Here is a 17990-nt window from a genome sequence, read left to right as displayed (position 1 = left end):
CCATACACCACAACAACAAATAACAAGTGACATGATGTCGCCAGCAAGTCGACTTGGCTGCAACCAAAGAAAGCCCCGCCCACCTTTTCCCTCCTCATTCCGTCATCAGCCCAAAATGTACTAATGGATTTTGTTTTTTCTTTTATTTCCATCAACTTGTAACACGACACACACACACATACAACGGGCTTTAAATTAGAGTGAATAATTATCATTTTTAAGAATAAAATTAATGAATAATGCAAGTATACATGGGTCCAATAAATAGCCGACCAGCAGCTAGAATTGTCAATTCAAATTTCAAATTTAAATGAGGTTCAATTTGCGGAAAATCAAATAGAGTGGCGAATAGAATGTGATTTTGTTGGCCGGTTTGACCGTTGTGCTGGACTCGTCGTCGGTTGGATCGGATGCCGTAGCCTGACCGAAATCCTGGCTGATCTTCTCTGAGGCCTTTGCCGACAGTTTGGAGTTGGGCTGGAAGGACATGGAGGCCGTGTGGAGGATCACTTGACTCTGGCGGCTGCCGGGAGTGGCCGAGTCCATCAGCAGACGGTACATCCAGCGGCTGTTGGTTTCCATGTTATCCATCGCCACGTTGCTGCTATTGATTTTACTCTCACTGCTGCTGCTCTCCTTGGACGTCGTCAGACATTCGCCTAATTGGAAATATGAATTGTCAAACATTTCTTCAAACAGTTCATTTAAACGAGTAAGTAATTGGGCAATCACTTGATAGAGTAAAAGACAATCCTTCGTCACGGCCATCGTTGAGTCCAATGTTTTTCATGATGATGGTCACCTCTTCCGGCTGGTTCTCGTCCACGTACCACTGGAAGGGCGGAACGGTCCCAATGTGTCCGCAGATTCTATTCATAAGGGGGGAAACAAAAGTGGATGTAATGACGTAATAATAACAACGGGTGGCGTATTATTAGTTACTTGGCTTCCTTCATGAATGGCGAGACTCGGTAATATCCTTTGCTGCATCGATCCTCGGTGGCCAGTCGACTGCGTCCGTCCATTCGCATCGTCACCCGACCTCGACGGCAATTCTTGCTCACCTGTTATCATACCATATATATAGATGGCGGCCCAAATGGTCACATCAACCCCAATTGAAATGGCATATCAAAATGGCGATATAGAAACGGGAAATACCTTGACGTCCCAGGAGCAGGCGTACGGGACTGAGCGTGCGGCCGGGAATAGCGTCGACTTGTAGGTTAACTCTCGCCGTGAATTGAGATCCAATAAGATGTTGCCTCCGCACCAATCTCCTAATTACATTTCACGATTATTAGAGTCGATTCGATTTTTGTGACTTTTTGATTCAATCAAATAAAATAGAAAAAGATAACCGCAACTGTTGACCTACTGAGCTCCTCTCTTCTCCTTTTGCTCCACAGTCAAAACAGTTGCGGTTATTTTTATTTTTATTTTTCACGCTTCGTATATGCAAATTCGTCACCCGCTTATAATAAAAAAGAAGCGCAGAAAAAAAGAGAAACTCGACAGAATGGGTTGACCTCAATTTTACCTTTCGATTTTTGTGGGTTTCAGTTGATAGGGAGGGGACAGATATTTTTTGGTTTTTTTACCTGGTTGATGTCCGCCGGGTTGGATGGGTCCGGCCGTCGACTGGACGCCGCCGCTGACCCCGATCTGCTCATCCGCCGTTGCTGCTGGAGTGGACGATGAATTCTTGGCGGAAGATGAAACGAGCGTGGCGTTTTTGGTTCGCCAAAGGTTCGACACGAACGGCACGGCAGGTATTTTAAAAGTCACGTGCCGATTCCCGATAGCATTCTGAATGTTTTGCATAATTCCTGTAAAAATCAAAAAAACAAATCCGTCAAACAAATCCAGCGCGACAAATAAGTCAGTTAATAAATAATCTGGCCGGAATTTGATTTCTACCTCTCGACGTGATGGGCCGACTCTCTGGTAAATTCACTTCGATTTTCTGGTATTTGTCCATCGTCATTTTCAGTCGCTCCGACACGGTCCCTTAATTTTTCAAAAAAAGGTTTAATTATTTAAACTAGCTTTTAATTAAGTATTTTTGAAAAAATGTTTGACTCTATACCTGCCGAAGCGAAGGCAATTAAAGCCGACAGAATCAAAATCAAGAATCGCATGTCGACTGTGTCATCGTCGTCGTGGGAAAAACGCAAAAGTTGAGGATGTCACCGGGTCAACAAATTCAATTCAATGCACAGAAACCAAATACGAAAAAAAGAATTAATTAGGTCATCAAAACACGCCACCCCAATAACAGGCTAATATAGTACAATAAGAAAGGTCAAAAAAAGAATTGAAACTCACCAGTATACACGGTATAGAGCAGCAACAAATAAAAATAAATTCAAATGGGGCGAACTTTATAATTGTGAACAGCTACGACGGAGCTGTTTGAGCGTCAGAGGCTGGACAGAGACTGAGCCGAGACGGGACTGAGCGTTGGCCTTTCTTATTTTCCTTGTCTTTTTTTCTTATTCTCTCTTCGTTCACCGAGAGAACAATACTTTTCTATCTCTTCTCCTGTGAGTTGGAGATATCCCAAGGAAAACTAGGTTTCCCCCCCTCCCTTCCACACACACTATCCACCTGTATTATTTCTCTGTGTAGAGAAAAAGAAAGAAAGAAAAAGAGAAAATGGCAGGTGCTGCTGCTGCCATGGGAGAAAGAAAAGAGCCTTTTCCCTGGATTTTGATTTGAGACCCTCAGGCTTTTTTCCTCCTCCATCCAGGGTCCCTTTTATTTCATTTGATTTTATAATCGCAATTTAAGATAAACACACAAAAGCAGTAGTAGATATAGGACAGTGTGCTCACACATTTTTAGCTCAATTTCAAAATGCCGAATGGTCCGACGTTTCTTTAATCATTTTCTCCCTTTTTAAATTTTGACGAGTTTTTAATGAAGAGCATATACTACTTATACAGCAGAGAAAATTCATTTTACTTTTTTTATGTGTTACTATTCGAGACAGGAAAGCGAACCGCTTGACGTTAGACAGGTGAAAATCACTTAAAAGACATGGTCTTTTCTCCTATATTTGAGAGTTGTAGTGGTGCGGATACGGTGTATGTGTGCTGGCCTACTTCTATTACCAGCACCATTTAACGGATGTGTCTTTCGTTTCGTTTAGGCTGGAAAAAGTTAGGACCCCACTTATATTAGCGGTGAAATTGGCACGGCTCGCAGAGAAAGTCTTGCCCAGAGAATACAACTTCTTTCCATATACGTAATAATCACATAATGATAAGAAGAATAAGAGTATCACCCGGCGCATCGTCCTCGGTTTAAACATGTAGTTATGACGATGCGTTTGACCTACATTGGGCACAGCACAGCCGGAAACAATGGGACCTATTGGTCAAGTCCACAAAGGGGAAACACACTCGGAATGAGACACCGATTGTTTCAATTTTTATCTTTTTCCATCATTGAATTTATGAAACAAACACGTCATCGAGGCCCACACAATATAATTGGGGATTTTCATTTGAATATAAACTGGGACGTGAGATTTTTAAATTCGTAGAAATTGAAAGAAAAAAAAAGAAACCCTTTTGAAAATGAATGCAACTCTTATTAATACTCAATTAGGAAATTACTATATTCATTTGATTAAATTCCTTTTTTTTTCTTTTCCCAATTATACTAGGTGGATACAACCGGTTATAAAATATGACGTGAGATAAAAAGACACGAAAGCCGATTCATTCGTCTGGCGAGAGATAACCAATTTAAAGAGAAAACGAATGGCATTACCATTTCTAATCAGATATGATTTTCACACCTGTGCTGGTGCTGGATGACTCGGATTGATAATACAAAGTCCCGTTTATTTTGCCGCAGCGACGATATACAAATTTGAATTTAGATATAACAAATGCAATAACAAGAAATAATTAAAATAAATAAAAGATTTTCAGGAATTTCAGAAAACGTCTCTGGAATGTTTGAAACCTGTTGAATGCCAAGTTCTGACCGCTGATGGGGGTGACGACATGGGAAATGCTGATGGGCGGTTGTTGGGTTGTTGTTGTTGACGCAACAACAACATCAGACAAGGGGGTGGTGCTGCTGGACTCTGCTGTTAAAGTGGTTGTTATCTCCGTCGTGCTGGACGTCAGCAACGGGTCATCAGTTGATGAAGTGGTTGAGATTAGCTCGTCATTATCCGTCGTGCTGGCCATTACCAAAGGTGTGGAGGTCGTCGTCAGGTAAAACGGGTCAGTGGATTGGTCGGTTGTTGGCCAGGTGCTGCTCATCTCTTCTTCTGGTTCAATTGTCGACTCTGATGGGACGCTGGTGGTGCTGGTGGCGGGATATTCAAATTCGCTGGAAATTGTGCTGATGGAAACGATTGGCTGAATCGTTTCGTTCACGACTTGAGGTGGCTGGAATTTGGCAATCGCTGATTTCTGGTGAATTTTGGGTGAATGAAGATCGGAGGGCGATTTCAAATGAAGCCACTGGATGCCACCGGAGTAATTGTTATCGGATGAGACAACTGGATGATCCAGTTTGGGTCGGCTGGTGGTGGTGGTGGTGGTTGTTGGGGCTGGAGTAGTAGTGCTCGTTACTGGCAATTTGACACGGTTGACGGTCACTCTGGGTCCTTCTCCGGCCAGGTAGTCTTCCATGACTCGATTCATCCAGCGCCGATTCAATCTGGCGTTCTCCTTGTTGACAGTCGTCGTTCGGGCATACGACCATTCTTCCTCTGCACATTCGCCTTTATTAATTATATCAAATTCAATTCATTATTGGCAGTTATGTTAATTCAAATCTTTTTAAAAATTATATGGTCCTAATATACCTTGGAGGGTAAATGAAAGTCCTTCAGAGAATCCGTCATTGATGCCCAAATTCTTCATCGTGACAACTGTGACCTCATTTTCCGGCTGGTAGGCGTCGACGTACCAATGGAAGGCCGGAACATCGCCAACATGTCCGCAAATTCTTGTAATTATATAACAATCGTTTCTTTAATATCAATAACATAATTGCGTGATCTACTAAAATTAAATAGAAATATACCTGGCGCCCCTCATGTTGGGTGAAACCGTGTAATATCCTTTGCTGCATCCGTCCACATCCGGCAATCGACTCCGTCCGTCCACTCGCATCGTCAGTCGAGCCCGACGACAGCCGTCGTGTTGCACCTTTAAAACAAAACCATGGAATCATCTCACCGTGACGATAAACTAAATTCTTACCGTGAAATTCCAAACGCAGAGCATCGGGTAATCGCGTCTCGACGGGAAATGTGTCGATTTGTACGGCAAAAGTCGTTCAAACGACAGGGGGATATTCACGGAGCCTCCGCAGGTGTCTGATTTCAATACAAAATCAATTTCATCATCAGTTCTAATTGAATTTAATGATCAAACCAACTAACAAGAGCTATACTTGAATGTGCTACTTGTTAAAAAAGCATCTGTTATCAGATAGTATCCTAAATTGATTATTATTATTTACCAGAAACATAAGGGACCCTCCTAACGGGGCGGCTATTGGCGGTCAACGGGCCGAGTGAAGTGGCGACGAGTGCTGTAATAATAGTAGATTATTATAGTTCCCGTGTCCTATTATTATTTTCAGACTCTCCTCTGTGTGTGTTTGTGTGTAATAAATACCTTCTGGTATGTTGCCAGTTAGCGGCGTTCCTACTGACGTCATCGGGCTATTTCCAATCAACGGTAATCGACCATTATCTTGCCTGTAGTAACCTGATCAACAAATATAAGGAGGAATTCAAAATCAAAATCAAAACTATGCAATTTGCCAAGTGTTTACCTGCCGATAAGGACAAGACAGTTGCCAAATGAAATAGCCACAAGAGGAGAAACGATTTGACCATTTTGTTTGTCTGCAATGTAGTTGAAAACAAATGAAATATAACATGTCAATTGGCAATAATAAAAGGATAGAGATTTGATTTCGCACCTTTCCATTTGGGATTCCTGGACGCGATTGGGAGTTGCATGACATATTACAACGCACTAAAATGAAAATCACCAACAGATAATCGATAGTTTTTATCGTCAGAGACGAGTTTGTCGAAATGTTTCAGAGACAAAAGTCGAACGGACACTGGACAAATTCACGAATGGAATGGGACCTATTCTTCCTCTTTCCCCACACTCTCTACATATTGACAATAAGCTACAACATTCACAGCTGATTGCACACAACACACGTGCTGATGATGCAAATAGAAACTAGGTTTGTCTTGTTCTCGTCTTTGCTTCGTTAAATTCATTCCCATTCACCTTAAAACGGCTAAACGGGATCTTTCTCTCCACCAAAAAATGGAAATGGACATAGGAGGCATTTGGTGAATTTCTAAACACTCGAATTCAGTGGCCACACATAAATTGACAGACAATTTCTTCCCGGTTCGTTTGGTTGTTTACGCGAAAACTGGAGCGTCTGAAAACACGCGGGAGACCCGTAGTAACATTTACATTTTGAAAATGGACGCGAACAAAGGATATTATATGCTCATTTTTTTCAATTATTTCGTTGAGAATATTATTTGCAATTTGCATTTTGCATTTTGTTGTCAGCGAATTTTGGTTCGTTTCTTAATATTGCGCTCGACAATTTTTTTAATTTGGCAATAGTGCATCTCGTAAAAAAAATGCAACTGATTTTTCGAGCCCAGAGGGCAAAGGACGACAGAGAATAATAATTCTAAACTTTTTTCGTTGACTGTTTTGGGTGCCATTTTGTATTTTGAGGTCTTTCAGTTAGTCGATTTAGTTATTAACTATTTTCTTTAATATGCCTCAGCCGAAATGGTACGGAAAATCTCTTTCGGCATTGTGCATGGAAAATATCGTCAATAACATGGAGAAATGGACGGCATTGCGTAGTTCGGAGCACGTTTCCATCCTCTTTTACCTTCTGCGTGAGTGTCTATATAAAATAGTTGGTGTCTATTACTACTGTTATTTTATTATGCCATTTTGACTACGCACAGCTTCACATTGTCTGGAGTACATGACTGAATGTCTCTTGGAAAACTACTCGATAACAGAGGACATGTTTGATTTACTTTTAAGCCAACACGTGAAAGTTCTGGATTTATCACAACTGGGCACTGGACATGATGCAGAAAGAAATCTTCGCATCGTTCGTCTAGCATCTGACAGATGTTTGGTATATACAAGACCAATAGTTAATTCTGCATTACTATTGTAGTAAATTTATGTGTAACTCTTTGCAATTACAGCAACTCACTACACTGAAGATTCATGATGGCTGGGGTTCTTTTTTCAATGAAAATAGAAATTTTGAAGTAAAAGAGACTTTAGCTTCTATTTTGCAGCGTTTTGAACACTTGCAAATTCTTGATTTATCTTCCACAATTTATGGTGCTAGTTGCATGATCAATCTTGGATTAACTGGGAAACCAAAACTAAGGTAGGGTCTACTTTAATGAAATAAATAAACTTTCTTAATGTCAACTTATTTTTTTTTCAAGGGAATTGCAAGTTAATTCGTGCCCTGACGTGACCGATTCTGTAATGCAAGTGTTCTGCAACGGTCAAAGTTCCCTTCAGAAATTATCAGTTAGGGGAACGGAAGTGACTCTTATCGGAATTAGATTTGCTATCGAACATTTACCAGAGCTGAAAGAATTAGATTGCCACATTGAGTCTGATATCCTACAAATTTTTCGTGGAATTCGTAATGATAACAGAGAATCAAAAAAATATTCCTTGGCCAAGTTGATTATGCTGAATAGGATGTGGAATGTGCCAGACAAAGTCCCCTATGAAAAAGGCAGCGTTTCATTGATGGTTGACATGTGCCCGTCGCTCGTCGATCTTTTCATACATGTAGACGACGAAGGATTTACGAATGAGGAGTTATTAGGTGAGCAAAATCTGAAGTAATGGTATGTGTAGGGAAATTAAACGCAATTTTATTTCAGGTTTTCGACAACTTCAACAACTAAAATATCTCGACATTCGTAAGTGGTCGTCAATCTCTATTCGTGGCGGAGTAATTCCTCTTCTACAAGCTCGTGGCCATACACTTGAAATGTTATTTTTATCGATTCAAGTAAAGAGTGAAGAAGTCTTTCTAATCATCGAGAGCTGCCCGAACATTCGCTGTTTGTCACTTTTAATAGAAAGTTCCGATTTGGAAACTCCTGAACCTGTAGTAGATGACCGCGTCCACTCTTCTCTTTGTTCCCCAAAGGAAGTATTTCCGTTAAGGATGCTGGAAGAAATCTCTCTGTTTACTTATTTTTCATATGCTATTTCACGCAAACTCTTACTTTTGCTTTTATCTTCCCTTACTATTACAGACATTTCCATATACGATTGTTTGACTCTTGATGACCAGATCATTGAGGAAGCTTGCACTAAAAACAGTTTCAAGTATTTGACCAGGTTATGGTTGCGTGGTTGTTCTAATGTGAGCCAGAAAGGCATCGATTTTTTTCTGAACGAAGCGAATCCTTTGTCCATAATTTCTTTAAAAGGCTGTGGAAATGTGAACCCTGAGCGTATGAGAACCATGGCTCAAGAGAAGCATTGGAATTCGGTAAAAATAACTGTTGAAGATTATGAAGACTATGAAAGATATGAAGATTGAGGTGATCGCAGTGAGATGGGCGGACAGAAATGCGATCCAATATTTCTTTGAAAAGTTTCGTTTCCTGATCGAACACTTTTTCTTTATGTTTATATGCTTTAAAAAGAAAAAAAAATATTGTTTTTGTCAAAATTCTTTGTATCTGTGGTAATCAAGAAATATTAAAGAAATTCAATAACATCTATGTTTTCATACTTTATTCCACAAATTTTTATAGGTTTCAATTCAGGGGATGGCTACACTCATTCCGATAAGCTAAACAAATCTTATTTTGTTTTTCTATATTATTTAGGACATGATTTTCATTAATTTGTTGTAAGTTCGCTTAAATGTCTGTTGTAATTTGGTCAAACTAGATTTCTCTTCCTTCAAGCTGATGTTAGAAATATTGGCGTCGTTCTCAGGTGATCCAACTTTGACAGGTCGACTGGGCTCTGTTGGTGCTGGACTGGTGAAGGTATTCGTTGCTACTGGTGTTTCGTTTGATGCTGGAAAGGTAGGAAAATAATTTAACTTATTATGATTCAAAATGGTCGTTTGTGGCTGTGTCGAATATCTGATGAGGTTAGAAGTAACTTCAGGAGTAGTTGGTGGTGGATCGGTTGTTGGCAGATCGGTCGTCATTGGCCTGCCAGTTGTCGGAATATATTTAGCTGTTGTCCTAGGTAGTAGAGAAGTGATTTCAGTGTTAAGTATTTCCCTGTTTATGATATTGCGGTTTGGGTTATTTGAATAGTAATGTTGATTGTAGGGGGATGTTGACTTTATTGGCGAAAAAGTAGAATTTTTACGAAGGTAAGCAGATTTCAGAGCCAGCCACGGATTTGTAGTCGTCATTTCTGGGACTTGTTTCACATTATCGGCTTGGTTATTATGTGGGTAAATTTCGAACGATGATGCCGAATAATGGTCGTCTGTTTGCTCAGGAGATTTCAGAATAACCCATGGAATGTCTTGATAGTCGTTGAAATAAGTTGTGGGTGGGCGATTGGTCGTTGATGATGGCCGCTGATTTGTTTTTTCTGTTGACAAAGGGAAATAGGTGACTGAATCCGACGTATATGATGGATGGCTGGATTCGGTGGATTGCGAGATGAGCCAAGGTTCGTATTCAGGATTGTTGTCATTAAAAACAGCTGGTTGTTTAGTTGGTGCTGTGCTAGTTGAAGTAGTTTTTGGTACTTCAGTAACGGGAATTTGATGTTTTTGACCATGGCTGGGCTTGATAATTATTCTAGGCCCTTCTCCGGCTTCAAAATCTTCGATTTGTCGATTTATCCATCGTCGACTGAATCTGACGTTTTCCTTTCTGACTCCAATCATCTTGTCATTCACACATTCACCTGCATTTTTTAAATATTTACTTTTGTATTGTTCACCCAATTTTGAAAGTTGTATTACCTTGAAGGGTAAATGACAAGCCCTCAGGGTTTCCGTCGCCGATTCCTGTATTATCCATAATAATGGTCACATCTTTTGGTTGGTGGTTGTCGACGTACCACTGGAAGGGCGGAACGTCGCCAATGCGCCCGCAAATTCTACATTTCGCAAGTATAGATTTAACGGGATTGTTATTAGATCAATTTCAGAGTGTACAGGCGGAATATTGGGCATACTTTGCTTCCTTCATGAATGGATAAACACGATAAAATCCTCTAGCGCATCCGACCACATCCGGCAATCGACTGCGACCGTCCACTCTCAACGTGATTCGTGCCAGACTGCAATTCGAACTCGGTACCTGGTAACCATTTCAGATTTCAATTTAATGCGCCAATTACCGTAACGCTTCATTGAGTTGTATAATACCTTGACAATCCAGCGGCAAACTAAAGGATAAGCGCGTTCTTCCGGAAATTGTGACGATTCGAACGGTGTGAGTCGATCAAAGGACAAGGGGACATTGACGGTACCTCCGCAGGTATCTATTACGTTTTATTCGTGAATTATTAAAAAATGGAATAATCTCAGTTAATAATTTCATACCTGCAGAATTTCGATCCCAACTGTCAGCGGGTGGATTGGTGGTTGTTTGGCCAACTAAACGGCGGCTATCCGTGTCCGGAAGAAAATCAGATGTTGCTGGATGGATGAGATTTTGTGACAATCGCAGAATAGTTTGTGGTAGATTGTCATTCATCTCAATGTACTCCGGATCGAATTCGGTTATGGACGATTGACTTTCCGTCTCAATCGACTTGCTTCTCAAAAAAGGTGTTTTCCCTAATAGAATACGAGATTTAATTGTCACTAATAATTAAATAATTATCAGTTTTAGTCTGTGATAGGTACCTGCCGCAGTGAACGATATGACCAGAGTGCAATGGATGACAAACACAACGAAAACTTGTTGGCACATATCGACTACAATGATGGATACTGATGGAAACGATTGGCATGAATCGTTTCGTTCACGACTTGAGGTGGCTGGAATTTGGCAATCGCTGATTTCTGGTGAATTTTGGACGAATGAAGATCGGCGGGCGATTTCAAATGGAGCCACTGGATGCCACCGGAGTAATTGTTATCGGAAGAGACAACTGGATGATTCAGTTTAGGTCGACTGGTGGTGGTGGTGGTTGTTGGGGCTGGAGTAGTAGTGCTCGTTACCGGCAATTTGACACGGTTGACGGTCACTCTGGGTCCTTCTCCGGCCAGGTAATCTTCCATGACTCGATTCATCCAACGCCGATTCAATCTGGCGTTCTCCTTGTTGACAGTCGTCGTTCGGGCATACGACCATTCTTCCTCTGCACATTCGCCTAATAATTATATCCAATTTCATTCATTATAGGCAATTGTTATTCAAATCTTTTTAAAAATTATTTGGTCCTAATATACCTTGGAGGGTAAACGAAAGTCCTTCAGAGAATCCGTCATTGATGCCCAAATTCTTCATCGTGACAACTGTGACCTCATTTTCCGGCTGGTAGGCGTCGACGTACCAATGGAAGGCCGGAACGTCGCCAACATGTCCGCAAATTCTTGTAATTATATAACAATCGTTTCTTTAATATCAATAACATAATTGCGTGACCTACTAAAATTAAATAGAAATATACCTGGCGCCCCTCATGTTGGGTGAAACCGTGTAATATCCTTTGCTGCATCCGTCCACATCCGGCAATCGACTCCGTCCGTCCAATCGCATCGTCAGTCGAGCCCGACGACAGCCGTCGTGTTGCACCTTTAAAACAAAACCATACAATCATCTCACCGTGACGAAAAACTAAATTCTTACTGTGAAATTCCAAACGCAGAGCATCGGGTAATCGCGTCTCGACGGGAAATGTGTCGATTTGTACGGCAAAAGTCGTTCAAACGACAGGGGGATATTCACGGAGCCTCCGCAGGTGTCTGATTTCCATACAAAATCAATTTCATCATCAGTTCTAATTGAATTTAAGATCAAACCAACCATCAAGAGCTATGCTTGAATGTGCTACTTGTTAAAAAAGCATCTGTTATCAGATAGTATCCTAAATTGATTATTATTATTTACCAGAAACATAAGGGACTCTCCTAACGGGGCGGCTATTGGCGGTCAACGGGCCGAGTGAAGTGGCGACAAGTGGTGCTGTAATAATAGTAGATTATTATAGTTCCCGTGTCCTATTATTATTTTCAGACTCTCCTCTGTATGTGTTTGTGTGTAATAAATACCTTCTGGTATGTTGCTGCCAGTTAGCGGCGTTCCTACTGACGTCATCGGGCTATTTCCAATCAACGGTAATCGACCATTATCTTGCCTGTAGTAACCTGATCAACAAATATAAGGAGAAATTGAAAATCAAAATCAAAACTATGCAGTTTGCCAAGTGTTTACCTGCCGATAAGGACAAGACAGTTGCCAAATGAAATAGCCACAAGAGGAGAAACGATTTGACCATTTTGTTTGTCTGCAATGTAGTTGAAAACAATTGAAATATAACATGTCAATTGGCAATAATAAAACGATCGAGATTTGATTTCGCACCTTTCCATTTGGGATTCCTGGACGCGATTGGGAGTTGCATGACATATTACAACGCACTAAAATGAAAATCACCAACAGATAATCGATAGTTTTTATCGTCAGAGACGAGTTTGTCGAAATGTTTCAGAGACAAAAGTCGAACGGACACTGGACAAATTCACGAATGGAATGGGACCTATTCTTCCTCTTTCCCCACACTCTCTACATATTGACAATAAGCTACAACATTCACAGCTGATTGCACACAACACACGTGCTGATGATGCAAATAGAAACTAGGTTTGTCTTGTTCTCGTCTTTGCTTCGTTAAATTCATTCCCATTCACCTTAAAACGGCTAAACGGGATCTTTCTCTCCACCAAAAAATGGAAATGGACATAGGAGGCATTTGGTGAATTTCTAAACACTCGAATTCAGTGGCCACACATAAATTGACAGACAATTTCTTCCCGGTTCGTTTGGTTGTTTACGCGAAAACTGGAGCGTCTGAAAACACGCGGGAGGTAGTAACATTTACATTTTGAAAATGGACGCGAACAAAGGATATTATATGCTCATTTTTTTCAATTATTTCGTTGAGAATATTATTTGCAATTTGCATTTTGCATTTTGTTGTCAGCGAATTTTGGTTCGTTTCTTAATTTTGCGCTCGACAATTTTTTAAATTTGGCAATAGTGCATCTCGTAAATATAATGCCAACCGATTTTTCGAGCCCAGAGGGCAAAGGACGACAGAGAATAATTAAACTTTTTTCGTTGACTGTTTTGAGTGCCATTTTGTATTTTGAGGTCTTTCAGTTAGTCGATTTTGTTATCAACTAATTTCTTTAATATGCCTCAGCCGAAATGGTATGGAAAATCTCTTTCGGCATTGTGCATGGAAAATATCGCCGATAACATGGAGAAATGGACGGCATTGCGTAGCTCGGAGGATGTTTCCTGTAATTTTTATTTACTGCGTGAGTGTCTATAAAAAAGTTGGTATCTATTACTACTGTTATTTTATTATGCCATTTTGACTACACACAGCTTCACATTGTCTGGAGTACATGACTGAATGTCGCTTGGAAAACTACTCGATAACAGAGGACATGTTTGATTTACTTTTAAGCCAACACGTGAAAGTTCTGGATTTATCAAAACTGGGCACTGGACGTGATGCAGAAAGAAATCTTCGCATCGTTCGTCTGGCATCTGACAGATGTTTGGTATATAGACCAATAGTTAATTCTGCATTATAATAGTAGTAAATTTATGTGTAACTCTTTGCAATTACAGCAACTCACTACACTGAAGATTCATGATGGCTGGGGTTCTTTTTTCAATGAAAATAGAAATTTTGAAGTAGAAGAGGCTTTTGCTTCTATTTTGCAGCGTTTTGAGTTCTTGCAAATTCTTGATTTATCTTCCACAATTTATGGTGCATGTTGCATGCTCAAACTTGGATCAACTTGTAAACCAAAAATAAAGTAGGTTCTACTCTACTTTAAGCAAATAAATTGATTGTACATTTTATATTTTTTTCCCCTAGGGAGTTGCTAGTTGATTACTGCCCTGGTGTGACTGATTCTGTAGTTGAAGTTTTTTGTAACGGTCAAAGTTCCCTTCACAAATTATCAGTTAGGAGAACGGAAGTGACTCTTATCGGAATTAGATTTGCTATCGAACACTTGCCAGAGCTGAAAGAGTTATATTGCGAAAATAAGTTTGATATCCTCAATGTTTTTCGTGGAATTCGTAATGACAACAGAGAATCAAAAAGATATTCCTTGGCCAAGTTGATTATGCTGAATAGCATGTGGAATGTGCCAGACAAAGTCCCCTATGAAAAAGGCAGCGTTTCATTGATGGTTGACATGTGTCCGTCGCTCGTCGATCTTTTCATACATGTAGACGACGTAGGATTTACGAATGAGGAGTTATTAGGTGAGAAAAATCTGAAGTAATAGTATTCATGGGAAATTAAAAAAGCATTTTTATTTCAGGTTTTGGACAGCTTCAAAAACTAAAAAATATCGAAATTGATCAGGGGTCGTCAGTCTCTATTCGTGGCGGAGTAATTCCTCTTCTACAAGTTCGTGGCCTTACACTTGAAACGTTATCTTTATTGATGGAAGTAACGAGTGAAGAAGTCTACCTCATCATCGAGAGCTGCCCGAACATTCGCCATTTGGGACTTGTAATAAAAAGTACCGGTCAGGATACTCCTGAACCTGTGGTAGATGATGGCGGCCACTCTTCTCATTGTTCCCCAAAGGAAGTAATTCCGTTAAGGATGCTGGAAGACATCTCTCTGTCTTCTTATTATTCTCCATTCCCTATTTCACGCAAATTGTTGCTATTGCTTTTGTCTTCCCCTGCTCTTACAGCGGTTTCCATATATAATAGTTTCACGCTTGATGACCAGATCATTGAGGAAGCTTGCGCTAAAAACAGTTTCAAGTATTTGACCAAGTTAAACCTTTACGGTTGTTCTAATGTGAGCCAGAAAGGCATCGATTTTTTTCTGAACGAAACGAATCCTTTAGACGACATTTCTGTAGAATACTGTGGAAATGTGAACTGTGATCGTTTTAAAATGATGCTAGAAGGGAAGCACTGGAATGTCAAGTGGAATGTTGAAGATTAAGAGGTGATTGCAGTAAGAAAATGCTATCCAATGTTTTTTTTTTTAACTCGTCGTTTTTCCTGCCCAAACAGCAAACACTTATTTCCTTATGTTTATACTGTATGCTTTCATAAAATCCTCACCTGGAATTCTCATAAGATTCTTTATCTGGTGTACACGAGTCAAGATTAAATAGTCACGGAATTCAATATGTGTCTTGTTTCATTTTACAATTGAACTTCATTCCACACCTTTTTACAATTGGGTGTAAATTTAAATAAACTTAAAAAATCCTACACTACATTTATTCAATTAGGACATGATTTGCAATAACTTGTAAGCTCGCTTTAATTTAATTTTAAGTTGAAGTAATTTGGATATTAAACTAAATTTCTCTTTTTCTAAGTGATCAAAAAATATTTGCATCGTTTTCAACTGGTGTACGAGTGATCCTAGTCTTAGTCTGTGAGACTGGACATGAGAAGAAAGGGATATTCATTATTTTTAATTATTTGCTGTTGAACATTATTTGCAATTTACTTTTTTCTTTTTTGTGAGGAAATTTAGTTCATTTTTTTCTAATTTTATCGACTCACGCGAGTTGTAAAAGAAATCTGGCAATGGTGCATCTTTCCTTCAACGCAATTATTCCGTTCGCGCCTTTATGGACGCCTTACTGTCACTCTGTTAGGAGGGGCGGAGAGAAACATTTAGAAAAATCTCTAGTGTGATCGTTGATGTTCGTTTTGTGTGCGTCTTGGTTTTCACTGAAGTCCTTCACTGTGTTCTCTTAACCATTATCTTCAACAATCAACATGCCTCAGCCCAAATGGTACCACAAATCTCTGGCAGAATTGTGTATGGACAGTATCGTCGATAACGTGGAGAAATGGACGGCATTGCGTAGTTCGGATTATGTTTCCAGCCTCTTTAAGCTTCTGCGTGAGTGTCTTTTCTTTGCAATAATTGTGTGCTTTTATTTGATAATGCCATTTTGACTACACACAGCTTCACATTGTCTGGAGTACATGACTCTTGAATGGGTCGAAAGAAACCACTGGGTTATTACAAAGGAGATGTTTGAATTGCTCCTGAACCCACATTTGAAAATTCTGGATTTATCTAAAAGTAATATGCATATCACTGACAGTCTTCGAATCGTGCGTTTAGCATCGGTTAGATGTTCGGTAAAAATTAATCCGTCATTTTTATATAGAAATCAATTAAAAACGAACAACTTTTTGCAATTACAGCAACTCACTACACTGAAGATGAGTTTATACAATAAATTGCCATCAAATCAAGTAGAAGATACTTTTACTCCCATGTTGCATTTTTTCGAACACCTGCAGATCCTTGATTTGTCTGGTACAATTTACGGTGCTAGTTGCATGATCAATCTTGGATTAACTGATAAACCAAAACTAAGGTAGAATCTACTTTAATGAAGTAAATAAACTTTCTTTATGTCCACTTAATTTTTTTCCCAAGGGAATTGCGAGTGAATTCGTGCCCTGGCGTGACCGACTCTGCAATGCAAGTTTTCTGCAACGGTCAAAGTTCCCTTCACAAATTATCAGTTAGGAGAACGGCAGTGACTCATATCGGAATTCGATTTGCTATCGAACATTTACCAGAGCTGAAAGAATTAGATTTCGACATTAAATCTGATATCCTACAAATTTTTCGTGGAATTCGTAATGACGACAGAGAATCAAAAAAATATTCCTTAACCAAGTTGTTAATGGCTATGCCAAACAAAGTCCCCTATAAGAAAGGCAGCGTTTCATTGATGGTTGACATGTGCCCGTCACTCGTCGATCTTTTCGTACATGTAGACGACGTAGGATTTACGAATGAGGAGTTATTAGGTGAGAAAAATCTGAAGTAATGGTATTCGCACGTGTAGGGAAATTGAATGAAATTTTATTTTAGGTTTTCGAGAACTTAAACAACTAAAAAATCTCGAAATTGGGTTTTCCTTCAAGTCGTCAGTCTCTATTCGTGGCGGAGTAATTCCTCTTCTACAAGCTCGTGGCCATACACTTGAAGAGTTAAATGTATCGATGAAAGTAACGAGTGAAGAAGTCTATCTCATCATCGAGAGCTGCCCGAACATTCGCCGTTTGCGACTTGTTATAAAAAGTACCGGTCAGGATACTCCTGAACCTGTGGTAGATGACCGCGTCCACTCTTCTCATTGTTTTCCAAAGGAAGTATTTCCGTTAAGGATGTTGGAAGACATCTCTCTGTCTTCTTATTATTCTCCATTCGCTATTTCACGCAAACTCTTACTTTTGCTTTTATCTTCCCCTACTCTTACAAAGATTTCCTTAGAAAATTGTTTCACTCTTGATGACCAGATGCTTGAGGAAGCTTGCACTAGAAACAGTTTCAAGTATTTGACCAAGTTAAAGTTGTACGGTTGTTCTAATGTGAGCCAGAAAGGAATCGATTTTTTTCTGAACGAAGCGAATCCTTTGTCCAACATTTATTTAAGAGACTGTGGAAATGTGAACCCTGAGCGTATGAGAACCATGGCTCAAGAGAAGCATTGGAATTCGGTAAAAATAACTGTTGTAGATTATTAGAGGTTATCGCAGTGAGATGGGCGGACAAAAATGCGATCCAATATTTCTTTTAAAAGTTTCGTTTCCTGTTCGAACAATTTTTTCTTTATGTTTATATGCTTTAAAAAGAAAAAAAGAATATTGTTTTGTCAAAATTCTTTTCATCTGTAGTACTCAAGAAATATTAAACAAATGCAATAACATC

At 39.6% G+C, this 17990-nt stretch overlaps 5 protein-coding genes across 11 annotated transcripts; 2 read left to right on the top strand and 3 right to left on the bottom strand.

The window, feature by feature from the left end:
- Positions 1–124: 124 nt before the first annotated feature.
- LOC124200347 lies at positions 125–2537 on the bottom strand. The gene is made up of 8 exons (XM_046596555.1): positions 2329–2537; positions 2090–2146; positions 1921–2010; positions 1602–1829; positions 1162–1280; positions 943–1064; positions 733–869; positions 125–659 (listed from the first exon to the last, which is right to left on the bottom strand). Exons 2-8 carry the CDS (start codon positions 2139–2141, stop codon positions 307–309), a joined length of 1101 nt encoding a protein of 366 aa, XP_046452511.1. The 5' UTR covers positions 2142–2146; positions 2329–2537; the 3' UTR covers positions 125–306.
- Positions 2538–3833: 1296 nt separating this feature from the next.
- LOC124201194 lies at positions 3834–13106 on the bottom strand. Of its 4 annotated transcripts, XM_046597689.1 has the most exons (9): positions 12608–13096; positions 12458–12530; positions 12295–12390; positions 7397–7400; positions 5497–5570; positions 5235–5350; positions 5056–5180; positions 4835–4977; positions 3834–4750 (listed from the first exon to the last, which is right to left on the bottom strand). In XM_046597689.1, the coding sequence occupies exons 1-9, from the start codon at positions 12650–12652 to the stop codon at positions 3921–3923; spliced, it is 1506 nt and encodes a 501-aa protein (XP_046453645.1). In that variant the 5' UTR covers positions 12653–13096; the 3' UTR covers positions 3834–3920. The 4 variants fall into 4 exon arrangements, with proteins under 4 accessions (XP_046453645.1, XP_046453646.1, XP_046453647.1 ...); XM_046597690.1 differs by lacking the exon at positions 7397–7400 and having other exon boundaries at positions 5497–5568; XM_046597691.1 differs by lacking the exons at positions 7397–7400; positions 12295–12390; positions 12458–12530; positions 12608–13096 and adding exons at positions 5655–5747; positions 5815–5887; positions 5965–6448 and having other exon boundaries at positions 5497–5568.
- Positions 6637–17982, top strand: LOC124201192. Of its 4 annotated transcripts, none has more exons than XM_046597686.1 (6): positions 6672–6931; positions 7004–7182; positions 7256–7446; positions 7508–7902; positions 7961–8586; positions 17786–17918. In XM_046597686.1, exons 1-6 carry the CDS (start codon positions 6805–6807, stop codon positions 17804–17806), a joined length of 1539 nt encoding a protein of 512 aa, XP_046453642.1. In that variant the 5' UTR covers positions 6672–6804; the 3' UTR covers positions 17807–17918. The 4 variants fall into 4 exon arrangements, with proteins under 4 accessions (XP_046453640.1, XP_046453642.1, XP_046453641.1 ...); XM_046597685.1 differs by having other exon boundaries at positions 7961–8599; positions 17799–17916; XM_046597684.1 differs by lacking the exon at positions 17786–17918 and having other exon boundaries at positions 6637–6931; positions 7961–8895.
- LOC124201190 lies at positions 8812–11008 on the bottom strand. Its single transcript, XM_046597681.1, has 6 exons — positions 10924–11008; positions 10618–10854; positions 10441–10556; positions 10248–10372; positions 10033–10169; positions 8812–9974 (listed from the first exon to the last, which is right to left on the bottom strand). Exons 1-6 carry the CDS (start codon positions 10988–10990, stop codon positions 8920–8922), a joined length of 1737 nt encoding a protein of 578 aa, XP_046453637.1. The 5' UTR covers positions 10991–11008; the 3' UTR covers positions 8812–8919.
- On the top strand, positions 13303–15424 carry LOC124201193. The gene is made up of 5 exons (XM_046597688.1): positions 13303–13566; positions 13637–13815; positions 13886–14076; positions 14139–14533; positions 14593–15424. Exons 1-5 carry the CDS (start codon positions 13440–13442, stop codon positions 15234–15236), a joined length of 1536 nt encoding a protein of 511 aa, XP_046453644.1. The 5' UTR covers positions 13303–13439; the 3' UTR covers positions 15237–15424.
- Positions 17983–17990: the final 8 nt, after the last annotated feature.

This window comes from Daphnia pulex, chromosome 8, assembly GCF_021134715.1.
Source record: "Daphnia pulex isolate KAP4 chromosome 8, ASM2113471v1".
Lineage (NCBI taxonomy): Eukaryota > Metazoa > Arthropoda > Branchiopoda > Diplostraca > Daphniidae > Daphnia > Daphnia pulex.
This window is presented reverse-complemented; position numbering and strand designations above follow the sequence as displayed.